This window comes from Nothobranchius furzeri, chromosome 10 (assembly GCF_043380555.1).
Source record: "Nothobranchius furzeri strain GRZ-AD chromosome 10, NfurGRZ-RIMD1, whole genome shotgun sequence".
NCBI classification, from domain to species: Eukaryota; Metazoa; Chordata; class Actinopteri; order Cyprinodontiformes; family Nothobranchiidae; genus Nothobranchius; species Nothobranchius furzeri.
In genome coordinates, this window is record NC_091750.1 from 52,088,319 (window position 1) to 52,107,153 (window position 18,835).

The window sequence follows — 18,835 nt, forward strand, 5'->3', positions numbered from 1 at the left end:
CCCCCTCTGAAGACAGAAGCTAGCTGATATTTGGTCGTTCGTCCTGACACGTGCAGTTGGTGAACTGTATAATTGTAGCATGTTTATGAAGAAGTTCCCAAACCCAAATTTATGTAAAGTTGCTAATAAGAACATACAGTTAACTCTATCAAAAGCCTTTTCTGCATCTAGAGATAATATACTAGTTTCTATGTTTCTACTGTAAGAGAAATCTATCAAATTAAGTAATCTACGTGAATTAGTGGATGACTGTCTACACTTGATGAAACCAGTTTGGTCAGGGTGTATTATGAAGGGGGTTACCTTCTCTAATCTTTTTGCCAGGGCTTTACAAATTATTTTGAGATCAACATTAATAAGGGAAATTGGGTGATAGCTGGTAGGAAATGCAGGGTCTTTGCCTGGTTTTAACAAGAGACTAATATTGGCTGAATTCATGTTTGGCTGTAATCTGCCGCTCTCTTCGATATCCCTCACCATTCTGAAAAATATTGGAGCCAGAATGATCCAGAATTCTTTGTAGAACTCTGCTGGAAACCCGTCTGGACCTGGAGCTTTCCTATTAGTCATGGATTTAAGGGCTTCTTGGAGCTCCGCTGATGTTAGTGGTGAGTCCAGGACTGTAGCTTGGCTGTCTGATAATTTAGGAAGTGTTATCCTATCAAGGAACTCATTGATCTCGTTATCTGATGGTTTTATCTGTGGTGAGTACAAAGTTTGGTAAAAGTCTCTGAAAGTGTTGTTTATGCTTTCAGGGTCATAAACTATATTCCCGGTTGAGTCTTTAACAGCAGATATGGTAGTATTCTCTTTATTAATTTTTAACTGGCTAGCCAAAAATTTACCTGTTTTATAACTATGTTCAAAGTTTTCTATTCGTAGTCTTTGTGCTAAAAATTGTGTCTTTTTGTCAATAATTCCATGAAGTTCTAATTTAGCTTTACGTAATTTGCTCATTAACTCTTCTTCTGTGGATGCCTCTAAAGACTTTATGATTTCCTCTAACTCCTGAATACGTTTGTTTTCCGTTTTTTTCTTATGTGATGAGAAAGAGATTATTTTACCTCTCATCACTGCCTTTCCTGCCTCCCAGAGAACAGATGCTGATGTTCCAGGCAGGTCATTATGTTCTAAATATAAAGCCCACTCCTTTTTAAAAAATTCTATAAAACCTTCATCTTTAAGCAGTGATGTATTAAACCTCCAGTTTTTGCTGAGTGGGATTGTCTTCTTGTTTACCAGAGTTAAAGAAACCGGAGCATGGTCACTGACAACTACAGGGTGTATCTCAGGGTCTGAAATGTCAGCCAACAATGAGCTGCTGACTAGAAAATAATCCAAACGTGAATGAGAGTGATGGACGTGTGAGAAAAAAGTATACTCTCTACGGTTAGGATGAAGAGATCGCCATGCATCACAAAGCCCATAATCACTCATGTACTGTTTAACTATGTTAGTGGATTGCCAATTGCGCTGAGTCCCAGCTGTACTGAGCCTGTCTGTTAAGGAGTTCATCCAAAAATTAAAATCACCTCCAAGTATAAGTGGACAGTCCAAGTGTTCGGAGAGTACAGAGAAAAAATTATGAAAGAATGAAGGGTCATCAATATTTGGACAGTATATGCTGACAATACATAAGCTTTGATTCTGTACAGATATTTTTAACAATATAAATCTACCCTCTGGATCGGAGACTGTGTCCAATACTGTGAAATTGATGTTTTTGTGTATTAAAATAGCTACACCTCTTTGCCTAGAGTTATAGCAGGCAGAGAACATGCTGGGAAACTCAGGTGTTTTAAGTTCATCTGTGGATGTGGCAGATCTTTGAGTCTCTTGTAATAATATTACGTCTGCTTGCACTCTCTTTAACTGATCAAAAATCTTTAATCTCTTCTCTCTAGAGCCAGCTCCATGTGCGTTCCATGAGACAAACCTTAGTGCACCCATAGATGTGTGTGTGAGTGGCTAAAATATGACGCCTTCATGTGAATAAGATGGACTAAGTATCTAAATGTATAAAATATTATGTTAATAAATAACAGAAAAGTAAATAATAATAATAAAGATCCAACAGTGTTTGTGGTTGTATTATTTGATGCATTAATTATGATATTGTGCTGTGGATTTAATATATATATTTGTGTGTGTGTGTGTGTGTGTGTGTGTGTGTGTGTGTGTGTGTGTGTGTGTGTGTGTGTGTGTGTGTGTGTGTGTGTGTGTGTGTGTGTGTGTGTGTGTGTGTGTGTGTGTGTGTGTGTGTGTGTGTGTGTGTGCGTGTCGAGTCTGACGCAGTGTTGGAAAGTTGTGTGGTTGTGCCATACAGGTGTAAAGGTACAGAAGCAGGTAAAGAAGAAAGGAAAATACAGATACAGGTTAAAAAAGAAAGAACTAAAAAGAAAAGGTGATGGGGGTGTGAGGTGGTGATGAACAAGTGATCTCATCATCTAGGAAACGGATTTAGCAGGAGTGGGGGTGGAAGGGGATGGGGCCTGGCTCAGGTATTTCTAAAGAGATTTCTGTGGAAAGGTTATAAGCAGTAACATCTAACTTTTAGCTAGCTCTATGAGCAACCTCATTCTGCAGAAAGAGAGAGGCAAATAGGTTAAAGACTAGAAACAATGAGGACAGTTGCAGCGTAGATCACTGCCATTACTGGCAGATTACTGGCCAACAGTGCCTGCTACGTGCTAAAACAACAGGGCTATATTTAGCTAACCCTGCTGATAATGTCTGTTGCAATTTGCCAGCTAGCCCTGAGATGTTTTACATTAACATTTTTAATAGATGCCCACAGTTCCTTTTTAAATTACTTCTCGAAAAGAACTGATTCCCTGGTCAGGACTAGTCTCAAAGACAACAAGAACATATCCTCTTTCCTTGCTTTTATGAGTCGAATTATGTTCAAAAATAAAAATACGCTCCAGCTGTTCTCTTCCAAACCATTTCATGAGAATGTCCTCCCTTTAGGAGTACACCATTGATGTCTTCTTCCGTCAGAGTTGGAGGGATGAAAGGCTTAAGTTTGATGGGCCGATGCAGGTTCTACCTCTCAACAACCTCCTGGCCAGTAAGATCTGGACCCCTGACACCTTCTTCCACAACGGGAAGAAGTCTGTGGCCCACAATATGACAACCCCTAACAAACTGCTGCGACTAGTGGACAACGGCACTCTGCTCTACACAATGAGGTGAGACCCTTTGGTTCATGCCATGTTACGTTAGTGTCTTTCTTCCTTGTTTTCTGTCATCCTGATATTTTGACACATAGTACTGCAGCCAAGAAATTAAGCAAGCCAAACTTGTATCACAGCCTGTCCTAAAGGTTTATTACCACCTCTTTTAGGGCCATGACCATTTTGTAACTCTCGTTACTGTTCATTTGAAGTCACTTTTGTGCAGCGACAACCATCTGATCCCACCCATGTTGAGAGGGTTCTGTCACTGGTGGAAATGAAGCAGAAAAGACCCAAGCTGAGCAGAACCACACCAGAAACAATTAACTGATATCATCTGATCTGAACGCTGAATCTCTGAGTTCTTCCTTGAAGCTGTCTAGAAGAAACACTTTTTTTAAGACTCAACCAAAGGCTTAGTGTTACTTTGAAGGGGAAAAAATTAAAACGGGAAACAATTTCTCTTTTCTCGTCTCACATGAGTAGTCTGTGTGGTTGTAGTTTTGCCAACAAGCACACGTGTGCTCGGATTACAGCGTTACAAGCACTGCCATGTTTTCCTACCCGAGTACATGTGTGCACAGATAACAAATAGGCTGTGTTAATAGGGGGAGTATGATAATCCTCTGAGAGACAAAGCCAAAAAGCCTTTTTTGGACCCAACTTAGTGATTTAGTTTGGAGCTAAAGTAGATTTCATTGAGTTTTAAGCTCTTTAACGAAGCTCCATTAATGACATCATATCTTTTGTTCTGCATCTCTATGTAGGTCCATTATGGTTAATTCATTATGGGCTTGAAAATTACTAATCATCTCCTGAATGACTAGCAATACAATATAATATTTCTAAATCTATTATGTATTATTAATTTAAATTATCTGCATAAATTATCTTTCCATAGACCTTTTATGACCCTTTAATAGACCCCATGACAGATTATTGAAATACAACTATTTTTAAACATTATTTATTTGGTCATTGATTTATACATTTACACATCACAGTTATTTTCTGCTAAGTGTGGTCAATATTGTTGTTATGAGCTACATTTGAAAAAAATATTAATTTCTTTACTTTCATAAGGCTAAATCTTTGCATGTTAGTGATTTACTTGGCAATCAGATGGACCCGAACTACCCCACAACTGATTTTATGTGATTGTGGCTGAAAGTTTAAATCGCAGAGAGTGTTGTATGCAACGTGATGATGGAGATGTAGCAGATCAAAGGTCACGTTTTCATCAGCATGAACAGAAATTAACTTTTAATTTGCAGCCATAAACTGCATCACACATCCAGGCAAGCATTACAGCTGCCTGGTCTCTAAACCAGAAACCAGAGAGCTCTGCACCAGACCTTGTTACCAGTCAAAGAAGCCATAACGTCTTCAGCCTAGGTCTCATGCAGAAGCAAGACTCCTGCATTTTTCACTCTGAATAAAGTTCATCCTCCTGGCTGGCTCGCCATTAAATGTAGCGTTAAGGATTGGCTACATATGTAATAAATGATCAACAAGATGTGATAATTCCATATAAACATGAAATATCAATCTGATTGATCTTTGAATGTTTAATCAGAAGATTATAGTCTCTTTTACTCATCAGGGACCAAATACACACTTACTTAAGAAAAACATGAGTTTGTTGTTGCACTATCCAACAAAAATTAAACAACTGAATATCTTTGGGGTTCCAGGCCCTCTGATATGGGCTGTTAGGTCCCTGTATGACTGGTGTCAGAGCTTGGTCCGCATTGCCGGCAGTAAGTCGGCCTTGTTCCCAGTGAGAGTTGGACTCTGCCAAGGTTGCCCTTTGTCACCGATTCTGTTCATAACCTTTATGGACAGGATTTCTAGGCACAGCGAAGGTATGAAGGGAATCCGTTTTGGTGGTCTGAGGATCAGGTCTCTGCTTTTTGCAGATGATGTGGTCCTGTTGGCTTCATCAGAATGTGATCTTCAGCTTTTGCTGGAGCGGTTCGCAGCCGAGTGTGAAGCAGCTGGGATGAGAATCAGCTCCTCTAAATCTGAGACCATGGTCTTGATTCGGAAAAGGATAGAATGCCTTCTCCGGGTCAGGGATGAGGTCCTGCCCCAAGTGGAGGAGTTCAAGTATCTCGGGGTCTTGTTCATGAGTGAGGGAAAACTGGAGCGTGAGATCGATAGGCAGATTGGTGCTGCAACTGCAGTGATGCGGGCGTTGTACCGGTCTGTCGTGGTGAAAAGAGAGCTGAGGCAGAAGGCGAAGCTCTCGATTTACCGGTCGATCTACGTTCCTGCCCTCACCTATGGTCACGAGCTTTGGGTAGTGACCGAAAGAACAAGATTGTGGATACAAGCGGCTGAAATGGGTTTTCTCCGCAGAGTGGCTGGGCTTTCCCTTAGAGATAGGGTGAGAAGCTCGGTCATCCGGGAGGGGCTGGGAGTAGACCCGCTGCTCCTCCAAAACGAGAGGAGCCAGTTGAGGTGGCTCGGGCATCTGGTCAGGATGCCTCCTGGATGCCTCCCTGGTGAGGTTTTCTGGGCACATTCAACTGGGAGGAGGCATAAAGGTAGACTCAGGACACGGTGGAGGGACTATGTCTCTCACCTGGCCAGGGAACGCCTTGGATTCGCCCGGAGGAGCTAGCCCAAGTGGCTGGGGAGAGGAAAGTCTGGGCCTCTCGACTTAAGGCTACTGCCCCCGCGATCCGACTCCAGATAAGTGGATGAAAATGGATGGAAGGATATCTTTGCAGCTTTATTCTGTAGTCAGACATCCGTAAGAGCTTGGTCTAACCACATAATGTGTGTTTAAACACCACAGTAAGCCTGCAGACATATTTTGTAAAAATCGTCTAAATCCTCAGTTTTCCGTGACTGCATGTAAAAACTCCGCTCCTTCCCCTCCGATTGTCACAGAAGCTGTGTTCAAATGCTCAGAAGTCTTCACCCAACATTCATGACCCAACATGAACAGAGGACTAAGTGGCAGGAAAAAGGCCTCATTTCCGGACAAATTCACAGCAGCGACATTTTAAAGCACACGAGAGAACATCCACAACCCCCGCACAGCCCATTTCCTCTGTTAATGGGTGCGCTGATCGAACTTTGTACATGAAACACTGCTGAATGACAGTTAAACAGAGAGGTAGAGAAAAAAGAATAGACGCAGGGATAATGTTAAGGCATTTTAACACAAATTTATTTCGTAACAGTTGCATCTTGGTGCTGATCTCTGATTCAGTGAATAGTTAAACTTAAAATATTTGTCTTAATTTTCCATGCAAGGCTTGTTCAATAATGCTGCACTCTCATTTTCACGCCCATGGCACATATTTAAGATTAGTTATTTTCATTTGTGAAGTTTGGATTTAAAGCAAGGTGTAGCTAAAGTTGAAGGAAATAAAAGAAATCACTAACAGACTAAAACCTATGCTGGACATCTGTCTCAGTAAGATTTATGAGCTAAAGCCACAGAGGCTCTCCACATAGCAGATCCAGAGTAATCCCTGTGTGTAACACTTCAGAGGAGAGGCTGTTGATGTATTTTTTTCTGCTCACTGCACAGGTACAGTATTAGGATTCAGAATGCAAATCCATCTTCATGAAGTTCAGCAACACTTTGTTTTGATTAGCACTCTTCACCAGACAACCATTTAAAACCAGTTAATCAGCCTGTCTGCAGCAGCTGAACTGATAAACGCCGAGAGGGCCTCAGCTCCGCTGGGTTGCATCTAGGGCTGGGCGATATGGCCTCAAATCTATATTGCGATATAATCGGAAGCATGTGTGGTAATGATATATATTGCGATATATTTCTTCCTCTGTTTATATATTTCAAAATGACGTGCTTTTAAATATCCTCATTTGGCAAATATATGCCACTTGAGGCATATAGGCCTCCTCCACCGCCCACTCCATGCTTGCAGTCACTGCCATTCTGTTGCCCCAATGTCAGCAGGGTGCACATCTTAGTGACGTCATGTGTCATCACGGTATTGCAATATAGCAAAAAACTCTTATCATTACCCAATTTTATATTGTTTCTACCTTATATTGTTTATATTGCCCACCCCTAGTTGCATCCTTTTTTTACTGGGAGGATAGATCTGCTTTTGTCTGCCAGCTCTTCTGCAGTCTCACTTTTGTCAAAGCATTTGTCACTCTGTCAGTTTACTTCAGTTTTAGACTCACTCTGATTTCTGCAACACTGAAACAGTTAGCACAAAGGTGCTAATAAGCACTTAAAGAACAAGTTCACTGACAAAGCATTTTTTTACTTGTTCTTTTTGAAATCCAATCGATCACTCTGAGTTTGAATGTGAAAATAGTCTTCTACCCCTAATTCTTGCATCAGCCACCGATAGAAAATGGATGGAGAGAAGCACGGGTCGGAAAAGCAAAGCAGATCTATGTCACACTGCAAATTAGCATTCATGGACTTAGCCATTGTGGCTTACGACGGGAAAGACCGCTAGCAGCACGCATCAAATTCAAATTGCTAACGCTAGCATACAAAATCCGAGATGGTGCGGCTCCCATCTTCCTGAATCCTCTTGCAAAGGCTTACGTATCAAATCAAATCACTTTTATTGTCACATCACATGTGCAGGTACACTGGTACAGTACATGCGAGTGAAATTCTTGTGTGCGAGTTTCACAGCAACAGTTGTGCAAAATACAATAACGTAAAAACAAGCAAAATATAAAAATGGCTAATCTAAGTAATAATATTTATAGTATGCAAGGTATATACATTCCTAAATGTGTGTGCTAAGTATTTTATTTTTTATTTTTCTACATCTCTGCACGGCCGCTCCGGTCATCACAGGATCGTCAGCTAGCAGTGCCTACACCACGCTCAGGACAATCCAGACTTTTCTCATGCATAGTTCCACAAATGTGGAATGACCTACCAAGCACTACCAGAACTGCGGCTTCCTTTTCAATTTTCAAGAAACTCCTGAAGACCCTGCTCTTCAGAGAGCATCTTCTAAACTAGCTCCTTGCCTGCACCCATCCCCCCTCTCTACTGTCCACTCCTTGTTCCCTCCTCTCCATGACTGATGTCAATGTTGTTGTTGTTATTGTTGTTAGCCTCAAGGGCAATATGCCGATTATCACTTGTAAGTCGCTTTGGACAAAAGTGTCTGCTAAATACATAAACATAAACAGACTGAGCGGGGCTCAAACCTGCAACCTTCATTACAGGGTGGGCACTTAACTTCTGTGCCACCGTCAACATTTTTTCTATTGGCCCTCTCAAGATAAAAATCACAATGTTTCACAAGAGCAATACATTTTAAAATAAGTTGTCCAATTGCATGTGGAGAAAGCTTGATGGACAACCGTAGATTCTGCCCCACAACTGAGTTATGACTGCATAAATAGGATGGCTTGGCAGGCTGAGTATTTTTTTTAGACAATTGTTCTTTGCTACATTTTCAGTCATATCAGTTATTGCATGTCCCAGCATTGGAACAGAAAGAGACACCTGCATGAGTGCGGCGTCTCAATGGGGGATGAGGGTGTAAACTTTTTATAATGAGGACGTTAAAAAGCCACACATTTCCCACCGTTTTGAAGAAGAAGAAAATATCATTTGCTCAAAAACATCAGTCCGGTCCCTCTGATGCACTCGCTGTTTACCCGCTGTCTCCCTCCCTCTGATGTTGGTTGAAACCTGCACCTTCGCGCACCACTGTTACGTCAGTATTCTGCTCGGTTCGGTAGCCGGACTTGGTTCCGTGTTTGAAATGTGCTTCCCTAACTGCTCCGCACGGCAGCGGCAAAAGAACATTTAGCACTCCTTACCAACTTACCTAGTAGATTAATGCCACCAGCCAAGGCTGCCCAAAGTGCAGTACATAATAAAATAATAGATCATATACATTAAAATTAGAGACAACAAGAAGACCATACTAAAAAATGTATGTCGTAAGATATAAAAAAAACACTAAAAGCAATTAAATCTAAATGCACATAATGCCTAAAAACAGTAAAAAATAAATTAAAACATTCCAAGAATATTACCAGAAAAAAAACAATAAAAACAAAAGAGTACAAAAAAGGTAGAAAATTAACTAGATTTTTAATAATGCTTCAATTTAAATTTAAAACTCCAGACAGTAGATGGCTGTTTAATATCTACTCAAGAATAAAAGATTAAGTTATTACAAAAGCAGTTCAATATAGTTACATTAGTAATTCAAGTTATTCTAAAATGCTTTAGCGTGTGTGTGTGTGTGTGTGCGTGTGTGCGTGCGTGCGTGTGTGTGTGTGTGTGTGTGTGTGTGTGTTATATATATAGGACTGCATGAGACAATGTGTTTTCATCAAATCCATGCATCTTATTTCTCGGCTAATGAAAATAACTTATATTTCATAAATCGTGACATCTCAATGTTGTCTAAGATAATATTTGATCATTTATTGTCCCCATCTTTGGTCTGGGAGGTGTAACATAGCAGGAAACATGCCTTTTAAAACATATTAAAAGTGTGTTACAAGAGGAAATAAATGCACATTTAAAGTTCTTGATTGGACGCCAACCTTCACAGTTTAGAGACTCGCGCTGTGTGGTGAGGAGACACAGTTAGTTCTAGTCACACCTGGGCTCCCAATGCTTATTCTGACAGGATGGACGTTACGGGACCCTTAAGGATTCCAGTTGGATGTTTGGAGGATTATTTAGGAAGACTGGAATGAACAAACTGATTTGAGTGGTGAACGGTTTAATGAGTGAGTGAACCCACTACCGAGGATGAACTCTGCTAACTTTAAAAACCGCCTGCTCTCTGTGAGCTGGCGTTGTGATTTAGCCTTACTGAGATGTAGCCATCATTATGTAACTTTTGCTTTGAGTAGATTTTGTTTATGACACTTTTACTGTTACTTGAGTAAAAATGTAGGCAAATACTTTTACTTGTACTTGAGTTTTTAAAAAATCATCAAATGTTGGTTCTTGTACATTTTAGAACTCTTTCCACCTCAGCTGATATCCAACCCCTCTCAAAGTTTGACATCTTTTCAAATTCCATCAAGTCCCAGATGTTTAAACAACAAGATTAGGTATAATTTGTCAGATTTAAGAAATTTCCTAGCATGATACATTCACTGTCTTGGTGTTGGGGTGAGAGTATTTTAATTTCTAATAGCAAGGACACTTGGCCTGCTTGGGGATCTGCGCCCTTCTGATGATGTCACACTACAATAACGCAACTACACAAACTACATTTCGCCCTAATTTTACCTGGCTATGCACAAAAATCGACTCTCAAAACATTTCATACAGGAATTTCTTCATGTACCGGTATTTATAAAATTAAAACCCCTGGATGTTTATGTTGATTTCTGTATACTTCATTTGCTCTTATGTGGTTGCTATTTGTTCAATAAAGTTATTTAGAGTAGCGCCTCATTTCATAAGAATCCCCATAAAGTATTTTTCCCATGTGAGGAAAAGAGTTTCAGTATAAAAACCGTTTTACGTCTCTGTGGAGTGCTGTCTGGCATTATGTTTGGACCAAATATCATTTACAAAGGTTAGGATGTAGTACTTCGTAAAAGTCGTCCATGTTTCCTATGAAGCAGAACTACCCCCTACCTTGGTTAACCAAGCACAAAAAAGTGTAAACGATTGTTAAAACTCGGTGAGCAAACATTTTGCTTCTAGTATTCAGAAATAAAGACCGTAAAGATGATGCTATGCAGCTGCTGATGTCTTCTGCTGATCAAGGTGTGGCTGTGATCTCAGTCTCACTAGGCAGTGAAGTTGTGTTTTACTCAGACTGCTTCATAATCAAAGTGGATCTGGCTCTGTAATCTTTCCTCATGCCTTTTGTTTCTGTGAGGATCTGAGTACAGTTTAAGGATGAGATGAATGACATCAATTAGCCGCTGATGTAAGTGCTGTGTGATACGCAGTGGTGTGATGCTCGCATTTGCTTTATGTTACATTGTGTTAATTTACGTAGTTATTGAGCCACTTATCAGTAATGAGACAGCACCAGAAAGTAGCCAACAGGGTGGGAGAAAAAGAAATGAGCACAGGGTTGTTGTAAAGGCTATGAGGAGCTAATTAGAAGCATCAAGTTAGCCTTTAGGAGCATGCCAGGGTGTTCTTTTATGGAGGCTAGAATAAATCTCACACTGGAAATTATTAAAAACATTGAAATTATCAAGTGAATCTACTCATTAACTGTTTTATCTTTGAAGAATTCACAAGTTCAACATCTCACAGTACACATAAGCTCTTATGCAAACAAGAGTCTTTGGATTTATACTTCAGTTGAGCCTGCAATCTTCAGATCACTCTGTTATTATTTTACAATGCTGGGTATTCAAACATCTCCTTACAGAGTCGGTAATGGACTATAAATGTTGTAACTGAGTTAGAATAACCCAATTTTTGGTCCATTTTATGGGGTCCTCAGCCCACTGAAGGATGGTTTTTATGGGACTCTGTCTTGTTTGAACTTGAATGTTGATTAAATATTTATGAGTGAGGTAATGTGAACCATATTTCTCTGTTTATTTGCGGAGCTTTTTGAAACACAGCAACCATCTGGCCAAATGAAATCAACTCTGATGCTTCTTGTTAGTCAGAGGAGTTCTAAGAATTTAGAAGTCCAACACGTCTCAATGGGACGTTTGCAAAGAACATCTTGTCTGAATACAAATTATAATGTGCAGATGTGCATTCTGTGAAGTTATTTTTTGAGGCTCGACTCATTCAGCTTGTTGCTAAATTTTCAAAATCTTTCGAAAATTGCTGAGTACCCACTCTTAAGAATTCATGCCTGTTTCTAAAAAAAATCACACCCAGGTGGAACCAATGATTTTAGACCAGTAGTTTGGAGTAATTGCATTTTGCTTGAAGACACAAATGCAGCGCTGATGCTACCACCATCACTCAACTGATTTTAAAAAACCTTGTAAATATTAACACCTATTCTCAGCTACTTAAAAATTTACTTTATCTTCTAATTCTTTTCAGTCACATTCAAAAACATGGAAATGGTATTAAGTTTTTACCAAAGGAACTCAGTAAATTAAAGTCTCAGTACCGGAGTTCCACAAGGCCATGTCCCTTTCATACAGCTTACTATTAATTTAATGATGTTTATTTTGCATAACTGTAGTGAAAGCCCGAGCCACACTGTGCATTCGTTAGCAGCCCCTAAATAAATTTCTCATTGTGAATAGAATTGTGAAAAATGGAAAACATGAGGGTGATTTGCAGGTCTATGGCTGTCCAGTGTGACCAGCCCACCAGCAGCTTATTGAACACTCTTGTGACCAAAAATTAGCTTCTGAGGGTCTTGAAGCAGAGTCAGAAAACCCATGACTCTATGAACCAATAAAAATACAACCTGGGAGTGATGCAAAAAAACTATTAACGAGTGTATAATGCTAGAGTAGCATTAGCAACATTAGCGACAAGTACATGTGGACCACGCCCTTTTGGAGTTCAGTTTGAAGTCTAATTTTAAAAATGTAAAAACCAACACTTTTTTCTCTTTTCATTGTTACTGCCTTGTTATCTGTTGGTTTTTAGTGTTATATGCATCTCGGTGAGTATGCTCCTGACATTAGCGTGTTCTGCTAGAGCAAGACATTGTGCAGTTTTGCTCACTAAAATGCAGCGTGCCACCTCTCCAGAGCACAGCGGGACATGAACCAGTCCTATGCGACAGCTGAAAATTGCCCAGTGTGAACCGGGCTTTAGGAGCTCATAACTGACCCAAGGAGATTAGTAGCTACAAAGCAGTGATTATGAAAAATAACAGCCAAATACACAAGTTACTTATGATGTTTGTTGATAGTCCATTTTAAGCATTTATCATTTATGATGTTTCTTATTGTGAACATTTCTACATATATATTTGTCTGTTTAACATATTTGTTTCAATATTTCAATCATCAATATTGTCTTTGAGTGTTTAGAGTTTGATTTTAATTTTGACATGTAGTTTTGTAACATATTGAGAAGATTTCCATTATTTGTTGTAGATAGTTTCCTGAGCTGCCTAAGTTTAGAGAATAGAGTTTACATCTGATGAGTTAAGTCCAAGCACGGCAATGAGTAAAGTTTGCGGCCTAGCCATTAGCTCATCAATCCTGTGGAACCAAACTCTATTTCTTTGAGCAGAGGTCCTTCAGAAAGCTATCTACAACAAGTAGGATCATAATATTATATTATGGCTTGGGCATTGTGCAGACCAACTCTAGTTTCACCATGGTTGGTATAGAGTTTAATGTTATTTTATGTAATTTTACAACCTTTCCTCCATTTCTGCTGCTCCTTCAGGTTGACTATCCATGCAGAGTGCCCCATGCACCTGGAGGATTTCCCAATGGATGCACATGCCTGTCCCCTGAAGTTTGGAAGTTGTAAGTCAGCCCTGATGGTCTTAGAATAAAGACTAATAGCTGGAATGGCTAAAAGTCAACATGAGGAAAGTGTATCTCTTTGGCATGAGGGAGAGTTATATACAGATGAGGAGGAGCCAAGAAAATTTAAATGCATTGGCACTCAGTGCAGATCTAATCGTTTACTGCAGAAAGGTCAGGATTTAAACACCATTAAAGATAGAATAAACCAATCAATCACTTGCATGTTAGAATTAAGCTAAAGGTGGCCGGGTCAGTACACGCCTGTCATTTATTAAAGTAATATTAACTTTAAATTCTGTTGATGTAAAATCACAGAATAAACAGAAACATCAGATTTTTATGTCTAATGCTTCTACTGCTGTTTTGTTTTAATCCTCACTGTTTTGCCAGATGCTTACACCAATAATGAGGTGATCTACCTTTGGACCCAAGGGGACGAGAAGTCTGTCGCTGTGGCAGAGGATGGCTCCAGGCTCAACCAGTACGACCTCCTGGGACACGTTATTGGCAAGGAAACCATCAGTTCCAGCACAGGTACACCACAGCCCATTCTCAGCCACGACACAAACATCTAAACATCAAATTTAGCAGAATATTGTACACAGTAAAAGAAAAATGACTGTATCAGGAGTGCAACTTCCATTCGTTCTTCACAATCATTGTTGTTATTGGCCTGCAGTTTTAGGACATGTATTACAATTTATCCTGAGAAATCTAAAAGGAATTCATTTGTCAGATGTAACGGCAACACCTTGCAGAAGCCTCGGGTAATGGTGCAAAAACGAAGAGGAAGAAGTGCACACGACTGCAGATAGAAGGTTGTTTGTGTTAATCACTGAGCGACAGCAGAGCTTACAACTGCTAGCTTCCCATTTTGAGAGATTTAACCTCAGCGTTGAAGCTGTTTGCTCATGCAGTTCTCAGGAGGTGAGATGCCGAGTCACAGCCAGACTTCAGCTGTGACTGGCGCGCTCCTTTTTTGTTGCTGTTTTGCAGAGAAAATGTTTCAGTAACCGCACGTTTTCAGCTCTGTAAAGGACGCTTGTCAGAATAATTTTATATAACTGTTGTACTCTGTGGTGGGTGAACCCCAAGGTCAAGTCAGGAGAGACCCTCAGGTAGTTTTGAGGCAATAACAATGGAATTTAAATGTGTTTCCTAAACTGCATCATCCAGTGGATGTCGGAGAATCTCATTTTCCTTGACTGTAATCTTAATGGACTACAGTGAGTGGGAACGGGTGGATTTGAGCATCGTCAGCCGCGGTCAGAATCTTGTCAGACAAAAACACCTCAGAGGACAGGGGCGGGGTGGGTTGTTGTTCCTCATATCTCTGCAACACAGATTGCAAACCTGGGACGGAGAGCCAGCACTTAGGGGAACGGTGAATCTGGCTGCTCGCTGCCACCGGTGACAAATACAAATGGGTGAGAAACATGCAGGCGCATTCCTCACATGTTGCAGAGAGAGACGATGAAATGGAAATGTTTGTGTGTGGAGGGGGGGGTTTCAGAGAAATTTTATTTTGTAGAAATTACTGCGTGGCCTCAAACTCATGCGGGGATGGAGGTGCAGCACTTTGAATTGTTCTGATACAAATGGAGGGGTTTAAATTTGACACAGATGTTTGGTGGTTTCTGTTAAAGTGATGCAAGCTTTTGTCGCATATTTCCTCAGTTCAAGAGTTCAGCCAGTGTGTATTAAGAGTTAAAGTGCACACGCATCAAAATGGTCTGATTTCACCCGCTTTTGCTTATGTCATGATTATTATTTGTGTCTCTTCCTGCAGTTTTGGGATAAAAACAAGCTCAATCTATCGAAACATAAAGTCTAATTGGAATTAATGATGATCTGTTGCTGTACATCGTACATAGTAGATGTACAGTCCAGAAAACTGGAGTTTACACACACACAAGAGGGTTTTCATCAAATTAGTGAGAAACTCAGCCACTGACTCTGTCTCTGTTCAAGGACTTTTTTTCTATTATCTTTTCAGTGTTAGCATGAAAGTCTAGACAAACAGTAGCAGTAGCGAAAGATTTTGCTCTGCAGTTCGGTCTAGCCACACTCCATTGTAGCCCCAGCAGGTTAGGGTTAGGGAAGTTTTTCCCGGGCAAATCACATCACTCTGTCGCCTTTTCACAAGACACACCTTGGTGGCCACTTAAAGTTACTGGTTACTTTGTCAAAAATGTAACTCAGTTACTTATCGAGTTACAGGATTATAAAAGTAACTTATTACCAAGAAAAATAACAATTTTGTTACTTTTTTCATTAAAGAATGCAAGAAAAAGGGGTTTCCCTCTTAGTTAAACTTACTTAATTTACTATAAATTACTACAATACTGAAATATAAATGACTAATGACTGGAACATACTAAAATATATGTCCAAATTTTTTTTATAAAACTGAATAATTGAAATAAATGGGCACTTAACAGGAGGAACTACAAACAGGAACATTACACTAATCTAGGCTATTAAATTGTCACTGTCGTCGTCGTCTTCCTCTGCTTATCCGGGTCCGGGTCGTGGGGGCAGCATCCCAACTAGGGAGCTCCAGACCGTCCTCTCCCCGGCCACCTCCACCAGTTCCTCCGGCAGGACCCCAAGGCGTTCCCGGACCAGATTGGAGATGTTCCCTCACCGGGAACAGGTCCGACTTACTACCGGCTATGCAGACCAAACTCACGCTCCTCTGGTAAAGGGACTGAATGGCCCTTAACAGAAAGCCACCCACCCCACACTCCTGGAGCGTCCCCCACAGGGTGCCCTGGGGACATGGTCATAAGCATTCTCCAAATCCACAAAACACGTGGAATTGTTGGGCAAACTCCCATGCCCCCTCCATCACCCTCGCAAGAGTGTAGAGCTGGTCCACAGTTGCATGGCCAGGACGAAAACCACATTGCTCCTCCTCAATCTGAGATTCAACTATCGATCGGACCCTCCTCTCCAGTACCTTGGAGTAGACCTATCCAGGGAGGCTGAGGAGTGTGATCCCCCTATAGTTGGAACACACCCTCAGGTCACCTTTCTTAAAGATGGGGACCACCACCCCGGTCTGCCAGTCCACAACTGCCCCCGATGACCACGCAATGTTGCAGAGACATGTCAACCACGACAGCCCTACAACATCCATAGCCTTGAGATACCCAGGACGAATCTCATCCGCCCCCGGGGCTCCGCCGCTGTATAGTTGTTTGACTAACTCAGCAACTTCTGCCTCCGAGATTGGACAGTTCATCCCCAGGTCTCCCGGCTCTGGTTCCTCCTCGGAATGTGTGTAGGTGGGATTGAGGAGCTCCTCAAAGTATGTCTTCCACCGTCCGACTATAGCCCCAGTTGACGTCAGCAGCTCTCCATCCCCACTGTAAACAGTGTGAGCAAAATGCTGCCTTCCTCTCCTGAGCTGCCGGATAGTTTGCCAGAACCTCTTTGGAGCAGATCGATAGTCTTTCTCCATGGCCTCACCAAACTCCTCCCACGCCCGAGATTTTGCCTCGGCAACTGCCACTGCTGCACCCCGCTTGGCTATCCGGTACCTGTCTGCTGCCTTCGGAGACCCACAGACCAGCCATGCCCTGTAGGCCTCCTTCTTCAGCCTGACGGCTCCCCGAACCTCTGGTGTCCACCAGCGGGTACGGGGATTGCCACCACGATTGGCACCGGTCACCTTGCGACCACAGCTAGCAATAGCTGCCTCAACAATCGCAGAGTGGAACAAGGCCCACTCGGAGTCAATGTCCCCCACTGCTCTCGGGACGTGGTCAAAGCTCTGCTGGAGGTGGGAGTTGAAGACTGTCTTGAGAGGTTCTTCTGCCAAGCGTTCCCAGCAGACCCTCACTATGCGTTTGGGTCTGCCAGGTCTACGCGGCATCTTCCCCTGCCATCTGATCCAACTCACCACCAGGTGGTGATCAGTTGACAGCTCCACTCCTCTCTTCACTCGGGTGTCCAAAACATATGGCCGCAGGTCAGATGATACGACTACAAAGTCTATCATTGACCTGCAACCTAGGCTGCCCTGGTACCGTTTACCGATGGGCATCCTTATGTTCGAACATGGTGTTCGTTATGGCCAAACTGCGGCTTGCACAGAAGTCCAATAACGAAACACCACTCGAGTTCAGATCAGGCTGGCTGTTCCTCCGAATCACACCCCTCCAGGTCAAGCTGTCATTGCCCACGTGAGCATTGAAGTCCCCCAGCAGGACAATGGAGTCCCTTGATGGAGCACTATCTAGCGCTTGTCCCAGGGACTCCAAAAAGGGTGGGTACTCTGAACTGATATTTGGCCCATAAGCACAAACAACAGTCAGGACCCGTTCCCCGACCCGAAGGCGCAGGGAAGCTACCCTCTCGTCCCCCGGGGTAAACACACAGACAGAGAGTCTTGGGGCTAACAAAAAGCCAACCCCAGCCCTCCGCCTCTCACCCGGAGCAACTCCAGCAAAGGAGAGTGTCCAACCCCGCTCAAGGACTTGGGTTCCAGAGCCAATGCTATGTGTCGAGGTGAGTCCGACTATATCTAGCCAATACCGCTCAACCTCTGCCACAAGCTCCTGCTCCTTCCCCGCCATCGAGGTGGCGTTCCATGTCCCAAAAACCAGTTTCCTTGTCCAGGGATCTGACCGCCAAGGCTCCCGCCTCGGTCTGCCACCCGATCCACACTGCACCAGACCCTTCATGTTCCTCCTGCGGGTGGTGGGTCCACAGATGGATGAGCCCATGTATCCGGTTTGAGCTGGGCCCGGCCGGGCCCCATGGGGGAAAGCCCGGCCACCAGGTGCTCGCTCACAGGCCCCAACCCCAGGCCTGGCTCCAGGGTGGGACCCCAGTAACCCTCCAGGCTGGGTACTCCGACTCTTTGAATTTACCTCCATGAAAGATCTTCTGAACCGTTCTTTGTCTCACCCTTCACCTAAGACCAATTTGCAATGGGAGACCCTACCAGGGGTACAAAATGCCCCAGACAACATAGCTCCTTTGATCATTAGGGCACTCAAACTCCTCCACCACGATAAGGTGACGGTTCAAGGAGGAGTCTATTAATCTAGGCTATTAAAATGTCCCTGTATGATATTTAACAAGACCCCAATCAGCTAAAATTTATAACTGTCCCTGTATGATATTTAACAAGACCCCAATCAGCAAAAATTTATAACTGCAAATAGAAACACCTGTAAAGGTTCCTGAGCCTTTAAATGGTCTCACAGTCTAGTTAAATTACTGAAATAAATGTAATTTTGCACAATATTTTAAGTTTTCCAGCTTTGCAT

At 42.1% G+C, this 18,835-nt stretch overlaps 1 protein-coding gene across 4 annotated transcripts in view; it reads left to right on the plus strand.

Annotated features, from left to right (window-relative positions):
- Positions 1-18,835, plus strand: part of gabra3 (gamma-aminobutyric acid type A receptor subunit alpha3) — a 203,493-nt gene that overhangs the window by 165,793 nt on the left and 18,865 nt on the right. For all 4 annotated transcript variants that reach the window (XM_070555743.1, XM_070555744.1, XM_070555741.1 and 1 more), the window contains exons 5-7: positions 2,971-3,191; positions 13,468-13,550; positions 13,944-14,087. In XM_070555743.1, the coding sequence (XP_070411844.1) occupies positions 2,971-3,191; positions 13,468-13,550; positions 13,944-14,087 (448 nt within the window). The remainder of the gene's footprint in view (positions 1-2,970; positions 3,192-13,467; positions 13,551-13,943; positions 14,088-18,835) is intronic.